The 16,550-nt window shown below is 36.6% G+C and overlaps 1 protein-coding gene across 2 annotated transcripts in view; it reads left to right on the top strand.

Moving 5' to 3' along the window:
• Window positions 1-10,682: 10,682 nt before the first annotated feature.
• Window positions 10,683-16,550, top strand: part of LOC100169050 (titin homolog) — a 58,642-nt gene continuing 52,774 nt past the window's right edge. For both annotated transcript variants that reach the window (XM_029490469.1, XM_001946712.5), the window contains exon 1: window positions 10,683-11,442. In XM_029490469.1, the coding sequence (XP_029346329.1) occupies window positions 11,360-11,442 (83 nt within the window). In that variant the 5' untranslated portion in view covers window positions 10,683-11,359. The remainder of the gene's footprint in view (window positions 11,443-16,550) is intronic.

Genomic DNA, 16,550 nt, shown 5'->3' with positions numbered 1-16,550 from the left:
CCCCCCTTGCGCACTGGCCTGATATAGCACACAAACATAACGCATTTAAAGCTGTTTACGCGTGTGTACGTTGTATAAAGATTTGTATGGCCACACACGTGGGCAAATGGGCAATATAAATTAGAAACATGCGTATTGCATTGTGTGTAGGTACTGCTGCAGTATAATACCAGTGTACCAGCTTCGGTTTCCCGCCAAAACCAAGACCCCTTGTCTGCAGATGTTTCCTTTTTTCAGAGCCGACGCCATACAATTTTGAACATAAATGTTGTTTTGTCGTTTACTGTATACACTGTGCCTATATGTGAGTGTGTGTGTAAATATTATTATATAGTGTAAATGGCGTATCCGTTCTCGTAAATATACATTATACAAGGTGATTCACCGAGAATGTCGCCCCCATCTGTTTTCTTCGTAATTAATTCATTCACAAATTCTGATATTTGGACGTTTTAAATATTATACAGGTACTTAATAAGACGATATTTTTAAAAACACGATATTTTTTGTTCTAGGTACTTAACGACTAACGAGTGTCCTGTGGTGATACAAACTTCTGTTTTTAAAATGAGAACCCTCCTTGTTTACTATCCTTAAAAATAGTTTTACAAAAAATATAAAATGGATGAAATATTAGATTTAGTATTTATATTATATTTAGACTATTTTTTCAATTTATAAATATTAATAGATTAATGTCAATCACTACTTTCAAATTACCATAGCCCCCGTATACTCCAAAGTCATTATCATGAACCGATTTACGGATTATCCTTAGTACACAAAGTTTAATAACTCAACATAACTACTCGTACGAGTTTTAATTTTGATACGTCAACATTTTTAGAAAAAATATCTGCTAAATAATTTACAGTGGAAAAGGGGGGAGTTAATTGAGAAACAAAAGTTTGTATCCATATATAGGACACTTTTTAAGTAGTAAAATAGCCCTCAAGAATTTGAAAATACGGTGGTATTAAAAACATTCCTACAAACATCAAATTTTGAACTGCGCATTATTGAAGATTAAAAAGGGGGGCGAACATGCTTGATGAATCATCCTGTATATAACGACACAACGTCGATTTATTTTACAATCGTCTACAGCCTACAAGCATTCAGTATAAATGTATAATAGTTAATAGTTATGTGTATAGATCGTTGAGCGTATAACTCAGTAGGTAGCCTATATATAGCGAGTTCCAGTCGGTTATAATATTTAAATATAGGCTATGTCGCTATGACTTATGCCATGATTGAACAAATATATGCGAATAAGCTATTAAAATAAATTTGTTCCTGTTTCAGTGTTTTCGTTTTAACATTCGCTTTGCCAATCAATTTACTCCAGTTAGGCGTGACTAGTTGGCCGTTGCAGGTATAGTACTTATTTTCTATACTTAATGTACAATATACAGTTCTAAATGTTGGTAATAAACAGTAATTATTGCATTTATTTTGCACGATGACTCTCACTTCTTCTTGAGTATTTTATAGTTTTATACGCATAATAATCCCAACAGTTTATAGTGTTATCGTTTTACATTTTATAATAATTGTAATATAAAACCTTACCTATATTATATTATCATTACAATATTTTCGATTTTTAATTTAACAACAATCGATAGTTTAAACTTTTGTACCTCAAAATAAGGTTATTCTTTTGTAATTATTAATTTTACATGAACACATTTTAACAGTTGTATAACAAATTAAAAATGACTAGTTATATTACAAAAATATTGCTTACAAATTAAACGCACCATCTTTAATATCTTCTCATCTGCTCTTACCGGTTCAAAGTCCTTAAGTACTCCAGGGTTATGATGACCGTCGTCGATCACGAAATAGGTAATAATAATATGATCATATTATAATGTTCATATTATTATTCATAATCATAACTGTAAGATACTTCATCAAATATATTATACTTATACCTAGCCTATCGAGTATCGATGGTAAAATTATAAACCATGTATACCAGCGGTCACCAAATAACGGCCCGCGGGTCGAATACGGCCCTCGGACAAATTTTATCCGGCCCGCAGATAATGAAAAAAAAACCGATATTAAAGTACATAGTTAGGACCAAGTTTGTTTGATTTGCCACCAGACAGTAGCTGTTTTTAAAGTTTTCAATATTAAACGTTATTATGAAACTTCACATAAATCAATTGCCGAAAAATGTCCAGTAATTTATGATCTTCGTAAATCAAAAATTGTGAACCTACATATAAATTATTAAGTGCTCGAATCGCACATCAAATTGCATGCAGTTAGTCGAGAGCAAGACTTGCCATATTTCCCAATAATTTTAACCCAATTTTGTATTTATATTAAATTTATTATTAATTTGTATTTCATTTTATTTTACTTAATTAGGTAATTATTATTTTATTTCCACTAGGCCACTATGTTACTTTTGCATTATACTATAATAAGTTAATAATATTTGCTTTGCAGCATTTTGATGGCCTCCGAAAATTTTCAAAATTCTCAATGTGGCCCTCCAAAAATATTAATTGGTGACTCCTGATGTATACTATGTACCTATTCGTGTATAAGATACTACTATCAGTTTATAGTTTTATTTGAAAATTGTTATGTAGATGCATGATGTAGCTGTATTTTTTTGGCAAGTGAAAATAAAATATCGTCTTGAACAATTATTGTTATAAACTAATTAGATAATGTAAAAATGAATACATAATATAAAAATGTGTTTATAATATATATCGGGGATCTCTTTAATATAAGTCACTCATTATTTCAATAACTATTTTAATGTTTCCTTTATTTTTATCGTTATTGTTTTAACATTTTTTTTAATGACAACGTGCATTTTCAATTACTTATACTAAAGAAAAACTTTTTTTGGAGTATCATTTAGATACAAAAAAATTGAATTTTAGACGAGTATTTTATGTAATTTAATAAGTATTTAAAGCGGAGTGGAGAGGTAGAGCTGCAGGGGTATCTAAAAAGATTGTGATTCACTGCATTCAAAAACGTTAGTGTTTTCTTAAAACATAATGAGTGCAGTTTTATGTAAAATGGATCACTCTGTATGTATAATATTATGGATAGTTGTATATGATGTAACTAATGGCTAATCCTAATATATATTATATACCTTACCTATTTAAACAACTTAATACTTGTACAGACAGACTTATAAGTTATAGGTACTAACTAGTAACTAAACTATAACGTACAATAATAACCGATAACCTCCACTGATTGATCGTGACTGACTAAACGGACAACCATTCATATTATGTACCTATATCAGCATATTATATTATAACGTACCTATATCAATATTCATATTCTAATATTATACATGACCATGAGCAAAATAAAGGAAATCCTTTCCTTTTCCTATTACATATGCAATCAAACTGGGATGTATATATTATATGATATATATAATCCTACAAACAATATCGAATGTTGATTACATATTCCGCTGTAGTTTAAATTTATATTAAATATTTTATAATTGGTAATGTAATAATATTATAAATTTACGTATCTGTAATATAGAATAGGTGTAAATTACGCTGTGCACGTGGGTCATGAAATTTAATAACTAATTAGAGACTAATCTGCATCTCATAAGAATAATTGTGACTAAAATGAGTAGCTAATTTACACAAGTTTTACTACTGCGCAGTGCAGTAGTAAACAGTTAGTATAATTACGAACATATTGACATCATATTATTTATAAAATAAACATACATAGCTAATAGCGAGTTATCATAATTCAAGGGCAGAAAAAATAATAATTAGAATAGTTTTAAATTTCCTGTGCATTAGGTTAGGTTAGGTTGAGTCCATTCGCTGAAAAACTAAAATCGTATTCTTAAATTCATAATTGTCTTTGTATAAATGAAATAATACAATTTAGTACTTATATTTACTATACCAATTGCAATAAACCTTCGAACTACATGATATGATAAATAATTATACATAATATTAATACAATAATACGGCCTATATTTTTAATTATTATTATTCCGTATTCGTGCGTGTGTAATAAATATTGTAATATGGTTCCGTTCTTATAATTGAAAAAAGTGCGTATTATTATAATATTTAATTTCAAGGGCGTCAAATGTTTTCGGCATAAATTATCAAAAATAAATGCGTGTTGGTAAATAATATTTAACAATCCAGTACTTATCCATATAGAGTACATTGAATTCGCTATCGCTAATATAGACTGTATTAATATATGTATCCGGTTTATGTAGGTATAATAAGATTTTTCATTGTTATCAATTATATGACGTTTTGTAACTTATCCAAATTGATTTTGTGCTGTTTAATACTTTTTTGAATACACTTTGCCGTAATTTCGTCAATATTAGCTGTAATAAAACTAAAAACCGTTAACTCCAAGCTTTTAAATTAAGTTAATTTGCCCAGAAACTAGAAAGTATCGATTTATAAATCTATTCGTTACGTATATGCAACTATTTCTTCTCGAAGACCTTTTTCGCTTTTACCAATATTTTCGGGGATCGGTAATTTAACATTTATATCTTTATTTTATGTTTATGTAGTCTTTACAAACCCTGTCCACAATTTATTAATTTTTCATGTCAGCCAATATTTGAGAAGTAAAATAAATAATATTGTATTTTAAATACGAAAATGTATCAGTATCAGTATACTTTGCGTGGTACAAATGATGCCACTGAGCTATACATATAGGTATTTAAATTAATTAAAAATTAACTCTTCATATGTATATTATCTAACTAACTAGTTGAACGATGGATGGTAGAAATGCGTGCAGTCGATTATTGTTGTGAAATTGTACCGAGCTATATAACTACTATAGCCTATATGTAGCCTACAATAGCCTATTAAAAAATGCTTTGGGTAAGAGAGTACGATGATATAGTACAATTCAACTAAATGCATTGTCTAAAAATACGAAAATTCTAAAACTGCACAGGGTGATTTTTTTTGTACGCTCCGTTTTCTCATCATCGTCAGCGAGTGGATTTATAATGATGTGCAGTGTGGCAGATGTCTAGCACGTATATTTGCAACCTTCATCGTTTCTGGACTGTAAAAACGCGTTGTCCATAATTTCCTGGAGATTTTACGTTATAACTTATACCTTACTTATAAGTGAAATTAATTTATTCGTATTAAATCGTATTGTAAATATTTTGTAACATGTAAATAATTTTGATTGCCTTTAGCTCGATCAGTCAATCAAATATATTATATATTATAATTAAGTTAATTAATTTCCCCTCATCTATACATGATGAATAAGGTAATAGATGACTATATAATTAAACAAATATAGTAACATCTATAACATACACAATAATCAATGAAATTAAAATGTAACAGTATTAGAGGAGAAGAGTCTTAGTTAAGACTACATGTATTGTTTAAAATCGATTTATGTTATCGATATCGACATATTATTGTTCAGTTCACAAGATGATTTTCATCAGGGATAGATATCATCTATCATTGGACATAATATAGTTGAGTGGAATCTATTCTAAATAATTTTTAGATATTATTGACTTCTGACGCAACTAATAATGCTGTCCGGTACTATTGTAGTAATCGTTACACGCCTATTACACCTATGGTAATATTACAGCCATATAGGGTTAGGTGCCATCGAATAGTAATTTTTCACCGATATATTATTATTTACTGGTCTTTAGTAAGTATTCATATGCTTCTTGTTTTTACTTTTGTTATTGGAGTTATTTAGAATTTATTGTACTTAGATTCCCAAAATTCCTACTAAGTAAATTGTTATTACTACAGTCATTTGGAAGCCTGGGAGCAGTCGGAGGATAAAATAATTTAATTGGTGGGGTATGAATTGCTAACCCTAGCTACCCCGTAATAAATCCTATGAATACAGATAGTTAAATTTGTAAGGTCCAAGTAGTAACTGGGGCAAGTAATGTGACGCGCAAGCAAATAGTTAGCCCCTGTTGATCGATTAAAAATGAAAAAAGGTCGAAGTAGTAACAGTACCTAGTAAAAGTATTTTACCTTAGTAAATAGTCACGTATCGGCGAATCGCACTATCGCGTTGTTACAATATGTTAAGAATTGTATATAATATACATAAATAAATAAATATGAAGTTTTAATATTATCGTTAATTATTGTCGTCGCAATAGTATTGTTTATTGCATATTTGCATTCACTAAATATTATAACATAACGTGACGTTTGCTTACTATATCGCTGTATAGTATAATACACGCTATATAGGTTTGTAAAATCCTACTACCCTAGTAAGCCTAGGTGAAATTGTCATTAGCAGTACGTCGATTTTTAGTGGGTAGATATAATAGATATATATTTAAAAAATATACCTGTCTCACTTAAATTAGACTAAATCTCTAGATATGGAGTAAATTTAGGTTTGGACCGACTCTAGTCCATAAAATTGTTTAATCGAAATCTTGATAGAGTGCGATTAAAACGATATATCTGCAGTAACATCTATTTTTTACGTAAAAGTACAATTATTATTAGTGTCCAATGTATTCACATACGACATTACGACATATATATATATTATATATTGATGTACTAACCTAGTGTTACCCAAAGGATGTGCCGTAAAATAATTACTTTTGACAAATACATAATGTTTATCCAAAATGTGCCGCGTCTAACGTTAATGTACTATTGTACTGTAAAAATTTTATAAAACTAATGAATCTGAGCTGCGATGGGTAACAAGTTTGGGAATCACTGTACTATAATATATTATGACGTTCGTAAATTTTATCACTGATCAGTAAAATCAAGTGAATTACTGTTATTAACCCTTCAAACCTTGAGTTACATACGTAATAGGTTATAGTAGGTACTATACGTTATATTATAAAATAATATTACGAAAACTACCAGAGTGGCACTATATTTCAGTTTCTATATTATATATATTAGTACATTGTGTATTATATTATAAACGGTCCGCTAAAGAACCTATCTATATTCTGTAACTATAGTCAACAACGTATTCAGAATTGTTACGCTTACATCAGTTAAAGCTCAAAGTATTTCACGGTAAATTGATAATAATATACTATTGCTGTTGAATATTCAGATTTCAGACTTCTTTGTACGATGTTAATCTATACATTTTCTCAGGAGTCTTAGTCGATGGTTTATAGCTTGATCGCTTCGCTTGACTGCGAACCATTTAGAACAAAAAAAAAGCTATAATATACTAACTGTTAAGTACGTACAACATAACATCACAACCTACTTACAGTTTACGAAACCAATAAGGTAGGGCCGAGTGCATTCATCATCAGCTGCAGTCCTATAGCCAATTAACTATATATATATAATAGATAATATTATTATATACTATTTGTTTTATTATTGCAGTGTGTGCCAATTGGACGACTAAAAAGTCTGCAATCGTTTGGGATTTGGTGCATAACGATGATAACGGTAACGATATAAATACTTACGTTGAATGAATGTGATGTATACAATTTATAATTTGTAAATTAAATATTATTCTCATTAGAAGGCATAGGCTGCATGCACGTGTATCGTCTTATTATAATTAATATTCGTCACTGTCGGTGCGACAATAATTATGATCGCATTATAATGTTTTATTACATTGTTGTTGTCGTCGTTGACGTTTACGGCCGAACGAATCGATTTCGTGTATAAACAAAATTTTCCTTGCTAAAAAAGCGTGAACGAAAACTGCAAACTTTCACGCTGTAGGTCGTAGGTGTGTATCATAGTATAATTATTATACATGTGACCGCTACGAGAAACGGTCCGTAAAAAACACACACACACGTCGTTATTGTACAGTTAAAAATAATAATAATAATAATCGTACGATATTGTAAGCGACAATTTCTCCTCACCGGGCCGTGGCACGAAGAACTGTAGCGTGGGCATCATGATATTATAGGTCGTAAATACACCACGCACACAATACGATTACGATGACCGTAAAAATCTCTGAATACATCGGTGTGCGAACGTCGAATTATAGTTTTGCGAACAACACTCGAGATGGACACGATTTTTTTCGTAATATAATATTCGGGTGGAAGGACGTTGACGTCGACGGCAAAAATACGAATCGGTTGGGGCGTGTGGTTTGGACGAGTGATCAACCGAGTCTTGATCGTCATCAGCGGTCGGTCACCATAACCACAGTTGTACTTGTATAACAAAACCCTCGCGAGCTCTCAATGACTATTTGGTAATATTATACGCATTCAGATATATTATACTAGGTAAGTAATAATTGTTGTTGTGGAAGACTTGCGCCGCCAGATGGATGACGAGTTTTAAATAATTATCAGTTATTAGCTTCCACGGACTAAGATAATATGATATCCTAGTCCATGATATTTACTTATGAGTTATAAGTCATAAGACAGTCATGGGTTTTGATACAGCGGTGACCGCTGCTGACGAGATGTTGTTATTATTATATATTATGTTTTGAAACGCGGAAAAGTTAATGGACGGTGTGCAGCCAAAACAGGCGTAGCACAACTACAACAACGTGCAGTGGTGCACGCATCGCTGCAATTATTTGCCAAAACGGAAAATTTTAAATATTTATTTTTTTTAAGGCTCTCCTCCCGCCGAACACTGCGGTGTATAATTTACTTGCACGAAACGCCTTTCCGAACGAGGCGAATACACCACCTCACGAGTCTTAACGACGGAAATTCAGCCGGCATCGTTAAAATTTACATAACACGACGAATTAGCAGAATTTTAAATATATTATTAACTTTTCGTCCGTCTCCTATCTTATAACATAGAATGCCATCGGGTACATCGGCGGTACCTACATATTATATTCAGTGTACCTATATTATTATAAATTATTGGGTCGTATTCTTAACGCGCCATCTCACTCACTCACTCACCCTCTCTCCCTCTCTCTCTCTGCTTGAAACATAATATTATGTATAATACATTTTTTGCTCGGTACCCACACGGGGTGGTGCCCACACGCCCGACATGAAAACATTTGCCGTCTCCTCACACAATGTTTGTCGTCTCGGTTTACCTGCTGGAATGTACCGCCGCGTCCAGGTGACCATGATTTTGGGGAGCCTTCGGAAAAAAACCTGTCGCACAAGAACACGAACCCAAACAGTGAAACGTCGTATTAAATAAACAATAATAGTAATGATAATAATAAGTGAGAATGAGCCCAACACCACACGATATTGCAGATATCGTCTCCGATCAACCACTTTTTTGTTCTACCGATACGACAAGTGGCCGACGCCCGACGCCATATTGTCGCCGACTGTGATGACGATTACACGATTACGGTTTAACAGATTTTCGTCCGAGGGTCGTTTTTATTTGACATCCTTAAGATTCATCCGGAAACCACCAATAATGTTGTACAAGTTCGAGTTATAAATTATAAAATATAGTAATATTATTAAGCTGCTTGACATGAACGACGACGACGGAGTGTTAGAACGAGCGACGACGCGATTGGACGATATAGTTGTAGCTGTAAACATATTATAACATAATAATATTATATACACACGAGAAAATATTAAAATAATTATTTTGTAACATTACAATGATGTGAAAGCGAAAAAAATATGGACAAATAAAAGGGGAAAAAAGTGTCGTTGTAACGTCATCATCCGGTGTGTGTGAAAAATCCGTCCTCGGCGTCGACTAGTCGACTCGAACGCATAACAACAGTGCGCACCGCGGGCAGAGCCTTACGTGCGCGCGCGCAATCCCGTACGTGCGTGACCGCAAACGTTGTGCTGTAGGACGAAGGCGGCGGCGGCGAAGATGTGCGTACGTGGAAAGTACGTATGTGCGTGCGAGTGCGGGAGCACCGCAACTGAGATATCGAGAGCCGGCGCTCGGCGGACGACGACGGAGTGCCCGCGCCAAGTACGAACTACGAGCGGTGACCGGTGAACGGTGAAGACGACGACGAAGGCGACGGCGTCGGCCTCATCCGATCCGGCGGCGCAACGCACTTTGCCGTCGTCCCCGCCACTCACGTCCTTTTTTAGGCGTGACGAGTGGTGGCCCGACCGCGCGATCGTTAGATCGGTGGCGGCGGCGGCGGTGGCTTCCGCGGCCGTTCGGTGGGGACGAGGGTAGAGTACGAAGACCGGCCGCTTTTATACACGTCGCTATTATTATTATTATTATCGTCGTTGTGTGCGCACACGAGTGGAGCGACTGAGACGGACCGATCGAACAGCGGCACGGGAGCGTGAGCGGAGCGAGTGAGAAAAACCCATGCGGTGGCCTAGTAGATATTGAGTCACGTCCAAAAAACCGGTGTCCGAACACGGTCCCGTACCCCGCGGAACGGCTACGATGGATTTGCCCGACCAGAAGCGGCGTTAAGTGGGAGGGAGTGCGTTGTTTTCGTGCTGCGGTTTCGATCGGCGGCGGCTCACCCCCGCGGCCCGCCGACCAGCCTAGCGATTCGGCGGCCGCGGTCGACGATGGGTTCGCGCGGTGACGTCAGCGCCCGGCGGCGGACGACCGTACCACACGACCGCGGCAGTGGGGCGCACGGCGGCCGTGTCCGCGGCGTCGGCGGCGGTGTCGGCAACGTCGGTGGTGGCTGTGCCGGTTGGTGGGGGAGTGGACCCGTCAACAAACCGTGGCAGCTACGCTTACGGCCGCATTCGCCGATGAGATACACACGAGCACGCGTGTCGCGTATTTCATCTTTCACCAGTGTCGGCTCGTTCATCGATATATATATGTATCGTATATAAATAATATAATATTAATAATAATAATAATAATAATATATAGCTTTGGTGTGTGTGTCGTTCGAAATCCGTGTAATTTTTATTTCTGTTCGAGCGTGTACGTTTTTTTAATATTATTATTTCGTTTATTTAAATTTTTTTTTCCTTTTTCGAATTTGCCCGAAACGGACGTGCCGATGTGAAAATATAATTTATTATCCCAGTGCAGTTTGGTTCGGTGTTTTCTGTGTTCGGGTTATCGGCGGCAATCGTCAAATTGTCACTGTCATCGCTGCGCACACACGGCTAGTGTGTCGTTTCGAGTGTGCTGCGAGGAGTAGTGTGCGCGTGTGATTTCGTACAGGGTGTCGTCGCGGTGCGCGCGCGTGTGTAGTTCGACCGCGATGTTTGCGTAAAGCACTCGGTTTTTCGTTTCCGCCGCCGCCGCCGTTTCTGGCGTGCTTGTGCGTGTAAGCAAGTGTGTGATTTTCTCATTTCGGAATCCGTTGGACCGCGGTGGAATCGTTGTGCGCGACCTGTGTGTTTGGGCGTGTTCCCGAATGATGAAGAGTTGGCGACATAATGGTTAGGGAGACTCGCCATCTTTGGGTCGGAAACCTGCCGGACAATATACGCGAAGAGAAAATACGCGAACACTTCAAAAGGTGAGTTGTCGTGTCGTGTACCGACTGTACCCATAATATTAGGTATACCGATACGTACAGGTTGCGTATGATAATGATGTAGCAAATATTGTAGTAATATTGATAATTATTTTAATAATAACAAAACAATAATAACAGTTATAAGGTTCAAACACTCAAATCAAGGCGGTTAAAGGTTTGTTATACGGACGGGCCCTAAACGCCCGCCCACCCACCCACTAACCAGGAGGAATTACTGGTAACCGGCGAGTGGACTTTTCCTCGTGGCACGTCCGGTGCGTTATCAGTGTGTTGCGTATACACGCCGACAATCATCATCGTCGTGACGCGATCATCTCGGCAGCCACTCGATCGTCGGTTACCTGACTCCTTCTAGGTCCTCCAGGTCGTGTGGTGTGGTTACTTTGGGGCACTATAAGTGCGCGTAATACAATCGTTAAACTAAGGTTAAACCACCGAATTCGACCGGTAAAATCTGTGGGTTATGCGTTACCCAGGTTTAAACCATGATTGTAAAAATTACAATAGTAATTATGCCGAATTCGGCGTTTTAACTTAGTTTAACTATTGTAAAATACGGGCCATAATAGTGTCGAAGATGTGCGAGATTGTTATTATTGGAATTGCAGGGGTGTTTGCTCCAACGTGCAACGACGTGTCGAAACCAATCGAAATCGTGCTCTTCGGTCCTGTGATGCATCTGGTCTTTGTCGTCCGTCTATTTATTACCCTTACCACGTTACTCGTGTGGTTACCTGCGAATGGCGAGCAGTGGCTGGAGATGATCGAATATTGTTGTGGATTTTGAACTATTCTTGTTCGGGTGGTTTGAGGTATACGCGGCTGTCCATATTATAATATAATAAGTGCGTACACTACCTATACAACAACAATAATACGATAATATAACCATCCAACGTATAATATAATAGCGATGGCGGCAGTCGGTCGTGTCTCCGGACACGCTATTATAACTCTATATAGAATAGAGTACGACGCAGTCGTCTCGTACTCGGTCTGAAAACGTTTGTAGCTCGATTGTGATTTGTGACGATTTGTTTGATAAACTGTTTCAAGGTTGGCATTTGTGAAACGATATGTTTTTTTTTTTGATTTACTCTTGTTTATTATTTGAAATTATTATTCTGTTATTATATAATTCGTAAATGAATAACAGGTCATCCGCGTGAAAATAATAATAACAATAACAACAACAGTACTATATACGAACGACAAGTTTAAGGTAAAAAGTTAAAAGAAAAATTGTACGGTGATAATATTATTATAAATACTCGTCTTGAATTTAATTTTGAATTTACTAAATACGATAATAAATCCGATTTGTTACGTTCGTTATGAGCGCCGAATCTCTTTTGCACACGTTGCCTGCCGACGACGTGGAATATCGCATTTGCCAAAAACAAAGACCACCGTCACTGCTTTAGTGCTCTCATCGTCATCTCTCCGCCACGACGACGTTTACTGTCGGTGAAGTCTATCGGTGCTATCCCTTCGTCTGACTTTTCCTGATTGTTCGTATACCGTACGGTCGTCGGTGTGGACGGGAACAGACGGTATATTTTTTTTTATAGAAAAACAAAACTCGTTCAAATGTCAAGGTCGCCGCCGTTTTCCACGTTATCCGCAATACTTATCGAGTGAGTGTGTGTACGCGCTCGCTAGTATTTCGATTCATGTTCGAATGTACCTTATATAGTACTTACGTAAATATACATGTTCCAGCTGATAATGTTAACATTTGGATAATGTCGACACATTGGCCGGGTAATATAATATTACATTAGCCAAATGTTATCGTTAATCGCCATAAATATTATTAAATGTTGGCGAATGCTAACATTAGCCGGATAATATGATATTATTAGCCTTGGGCCTTTGGATGATGTATTTATACAACTTTCAGAATCTTTCAGCCATGAGATGAATTAAACATTTTAATGTATTAACAATATTATACAACATAAAATTATCAATTATTATAAGACGTATTATGAAAATTTAAAATATAAGAGTAATATATAATTTAAATTATATAATAATTATAGATTTTAATAATGTACTAATAATATAATATTAATTGGTGTATTTTATTTAATAAATTATTTTTTGAACTATTATCTATTTTAAATACAGAATTTAAATGTTATCATTTATTATTACATGGTATGACTCAAAATACTAGAAGATGGCACTCCCGTAGTCCCATCGAATATTAAACTTTTTACATTATTCACTATCGACAAACTACGTTAATAACATTATCCAAATGGGTTAACATTGCCTGTACTTGCGTACAACTATTCTATAATCTAATATATAGATATTTGATGTGTTATTATTGTTATTAATCTAAATATAAACAATATTTTCCGTCTACCGCCTCGCGCGGGCCATTCAAGTCTCGGCCGAACACTCATTCACTCGTTTTCCGTACGCGCCCATCGAACAAACAAGGAAAATATTTTTAGTGTGATACGCCGTCACACGCACACGTTGTGTTCTCTCCCTCTCGTCCAGGAAATGTTGCGTGTGCGCGCGCGTTCCCTCTCTCGGCCCTTTTGTGTTTGTACACAAAACACAACTCGTTTCTCTCGTTTGCCCCGGGCGGCCACGAGGGGACTCGCGCGTGAGGGGTGTATAATTTTTAGCCCCTTCGTCGGAACAACACGCACACACACACGCGAGCGTCGCGGAAACGAAACCACCCGTAGGGTCTCGGGCTCCCTTTTATTGTAATATTATATTATATTTTTACGTTTTTTCTTTTTTGTCCCATTAAATTCTGATGCGTTTTTCGTCATATTTATTATTATTATTGACGACTACGACGAAATGGGCCCTGCGCGCGACAGCGGTGTGTGTTGACCGCAGTCCGATCGCGCGCGAGGTTAACCTGTTCAGCGTCGCGCGCGCGAGCGTTTGTTACCGACAGGACGCCGCGCCATCACGTCATGACTCCTACTTTATTAACGAGTTATTATTAGCCAGACGTACGTACTACGTATTATTTTAAACGCGCCGCCGTCGAAAATATGACGACCGTGCGCTCATTTATTTTACCATGTTTCGTACTTGAGTGTGTATTCGTCGCCGACAAGGACGTTGCGGAAACGCTATGCTTTTATTATTATTTGTCTTTCCCAATGAAAACATAAATATATTTTCGAAAATAAAAGAAAGCGATGGCCAAAGATAACGAACGACGTTTAATGTGTGTGTGTGTGTGTGTGTGTGTGTGCTTAAAACGACGACAATTTTGCGCGCACACCGCGGCGGACGCGACCTGTTTGCTCGGCTCGAAATCGTAGCGAAAATCGATTTTGTAGAGTAGAAACGCAGTTCAGTCCTCCTCTCTCTTCTCCGCTACGTCCCGATAGGCTATATAGTTTGATATTGTCGGTGGAAAAACATAATAATATAATAATATCGCTCTCGGGAAACGGTATTGAATCAGTGGTCTGTAAATTCGTGAAAAAAAACGACTCCGCCGACTAACCAGTAACCAATAATATAGATACATAGTGGTCTTCTGCAGGTGGGGAAACTATAAGATTTATTTATATTTTTTTACAATCGAAAATAATTGTATATTATTTTTGTGCGCCGACAGAACCAAAACAAAGTATCCGAAATATTATTGTCATCACGCGTGAGCGTTTGTGTGTGTGATGAGAAATGACGATTGTGAAACACGTACGTGTGCGTCTCTTATCGCCGAAATATAAATATCATAATATTATATTATTATTATTAATGATATTTATTATTCGACGTTTGTTGTACGCGCGACCAATTCTCGTGTCATACTAATATTCGTCGGGCGTACGCTCGACGTGCGTTCAATTCTAAAACACCGTCCGGTCCGTGTCCGTGGACTAAGCGCAGGGCCTTGCTTGTTAGAATTTTAATAACCAAAAATGTTTCTAATCACACAAGTCCTATGAAATACGAGTATACGACTGACCGGCGACCCCCCGGGTCTACGAATATGATAAATAATAATAGGTACCACCTACGCCTGATGTTATTTAATGAAAAAGAAGTAAACATTTCAATCTGTACGCGGGACAATGTGCGTTATTTGTGAAAACATTACTACAATCGGTGTTCTCGATAAAAATAGACGTACCGACCAGCTAGTACCGAAAAACAATAATAAAATAATATATATTTTTTTAGCGGGTAATGAGTATTGTTCTCGTCCACCGGGCCGTGGCGGCTGACGCGCACTGCAACAGAGGTGGGCGTCCCGCTAACGAGTAACGAGTAGTTATTAATTTTTGTTCACTCGACCTGGCACAGTGTCCCTTCGCCGATGGTGTCGTTGCCAAAAATGTAGGTAAAAATACGAGTTACACACACTGTGGTGTGTTAACTACGTGTTTTTGAAAAGTATAAATCGTTTGTTTTTTATCGTTGAAAATACTACTACTCGGACGAGGGCCACGGCTATACCGGAATGAAAACAAGGATTCGCAAGAGATTCATCGTTCGTTGTTTCCTACTCGGTATATTATCGCCGTTACCCGTGGTCAAGACGATAATTGAAAACGAAGGTTATAATTTATAAATTATTATAATACCTCAGCGGAGTTGACGTGCGCGAGTTTAGTAGATAATATTGTCATCGCTGACTATATTTGTCAACGAAAATACCAGTTATGCTTGAGGAGAACCTACCATGATCAACCTAATCGCATATTATTGTGTTGTATTAACGCCGTGGTCGTAGTAGTAGTAGTACTATTATGATAACAGACCAAGAGTAGTACTGTGACGATGGTAGACTAATATTATAGTAGTTGAGTTTTATTCACAACAGTGATAATGTTGATGGGAACGAATTTAAAGGCTCGGCGGCGGCCCGAATAATGCCGTGTGTTGGTGAAAACAGAGGAGGTAATTTTCTTTTGTATAAAGCGTCGTCATAAGTATAACGGGAGGAGAGTAATTGTTCCAGACCTATTAGCATGTTTTTGAATTTAATAATAAGACAGTATAATATTATTCCCGGGCAGGTGATGTGTATCGTGTCTTTTGTGCATCGTTTTCCATTTTTTTTTCTCCGTCTGTTTCCGGTTTTTAGA

This window comes from Acyrthosiphon pisum, chromosome A2, assembly GCF_005508785.2.
Source record: "Acyrthosiphon pisum isolate AL4f chromosome A2, pea_aphid_22Mar2018_4r6ur, whole genome shotgun sequence".
Taxonomy (NCBI): domain Eukaryota; kingdom Metazoa; phylum Arthropoda; class Insecta; order Hemiptera; family Aphididae; genus Acyrthosiphon; species Acyrthosiphon pisum.
Note: the sequence above shows the minus strand (reverse complement) of the source record. Positions and strands in the feature narration are given on the sequence as shown.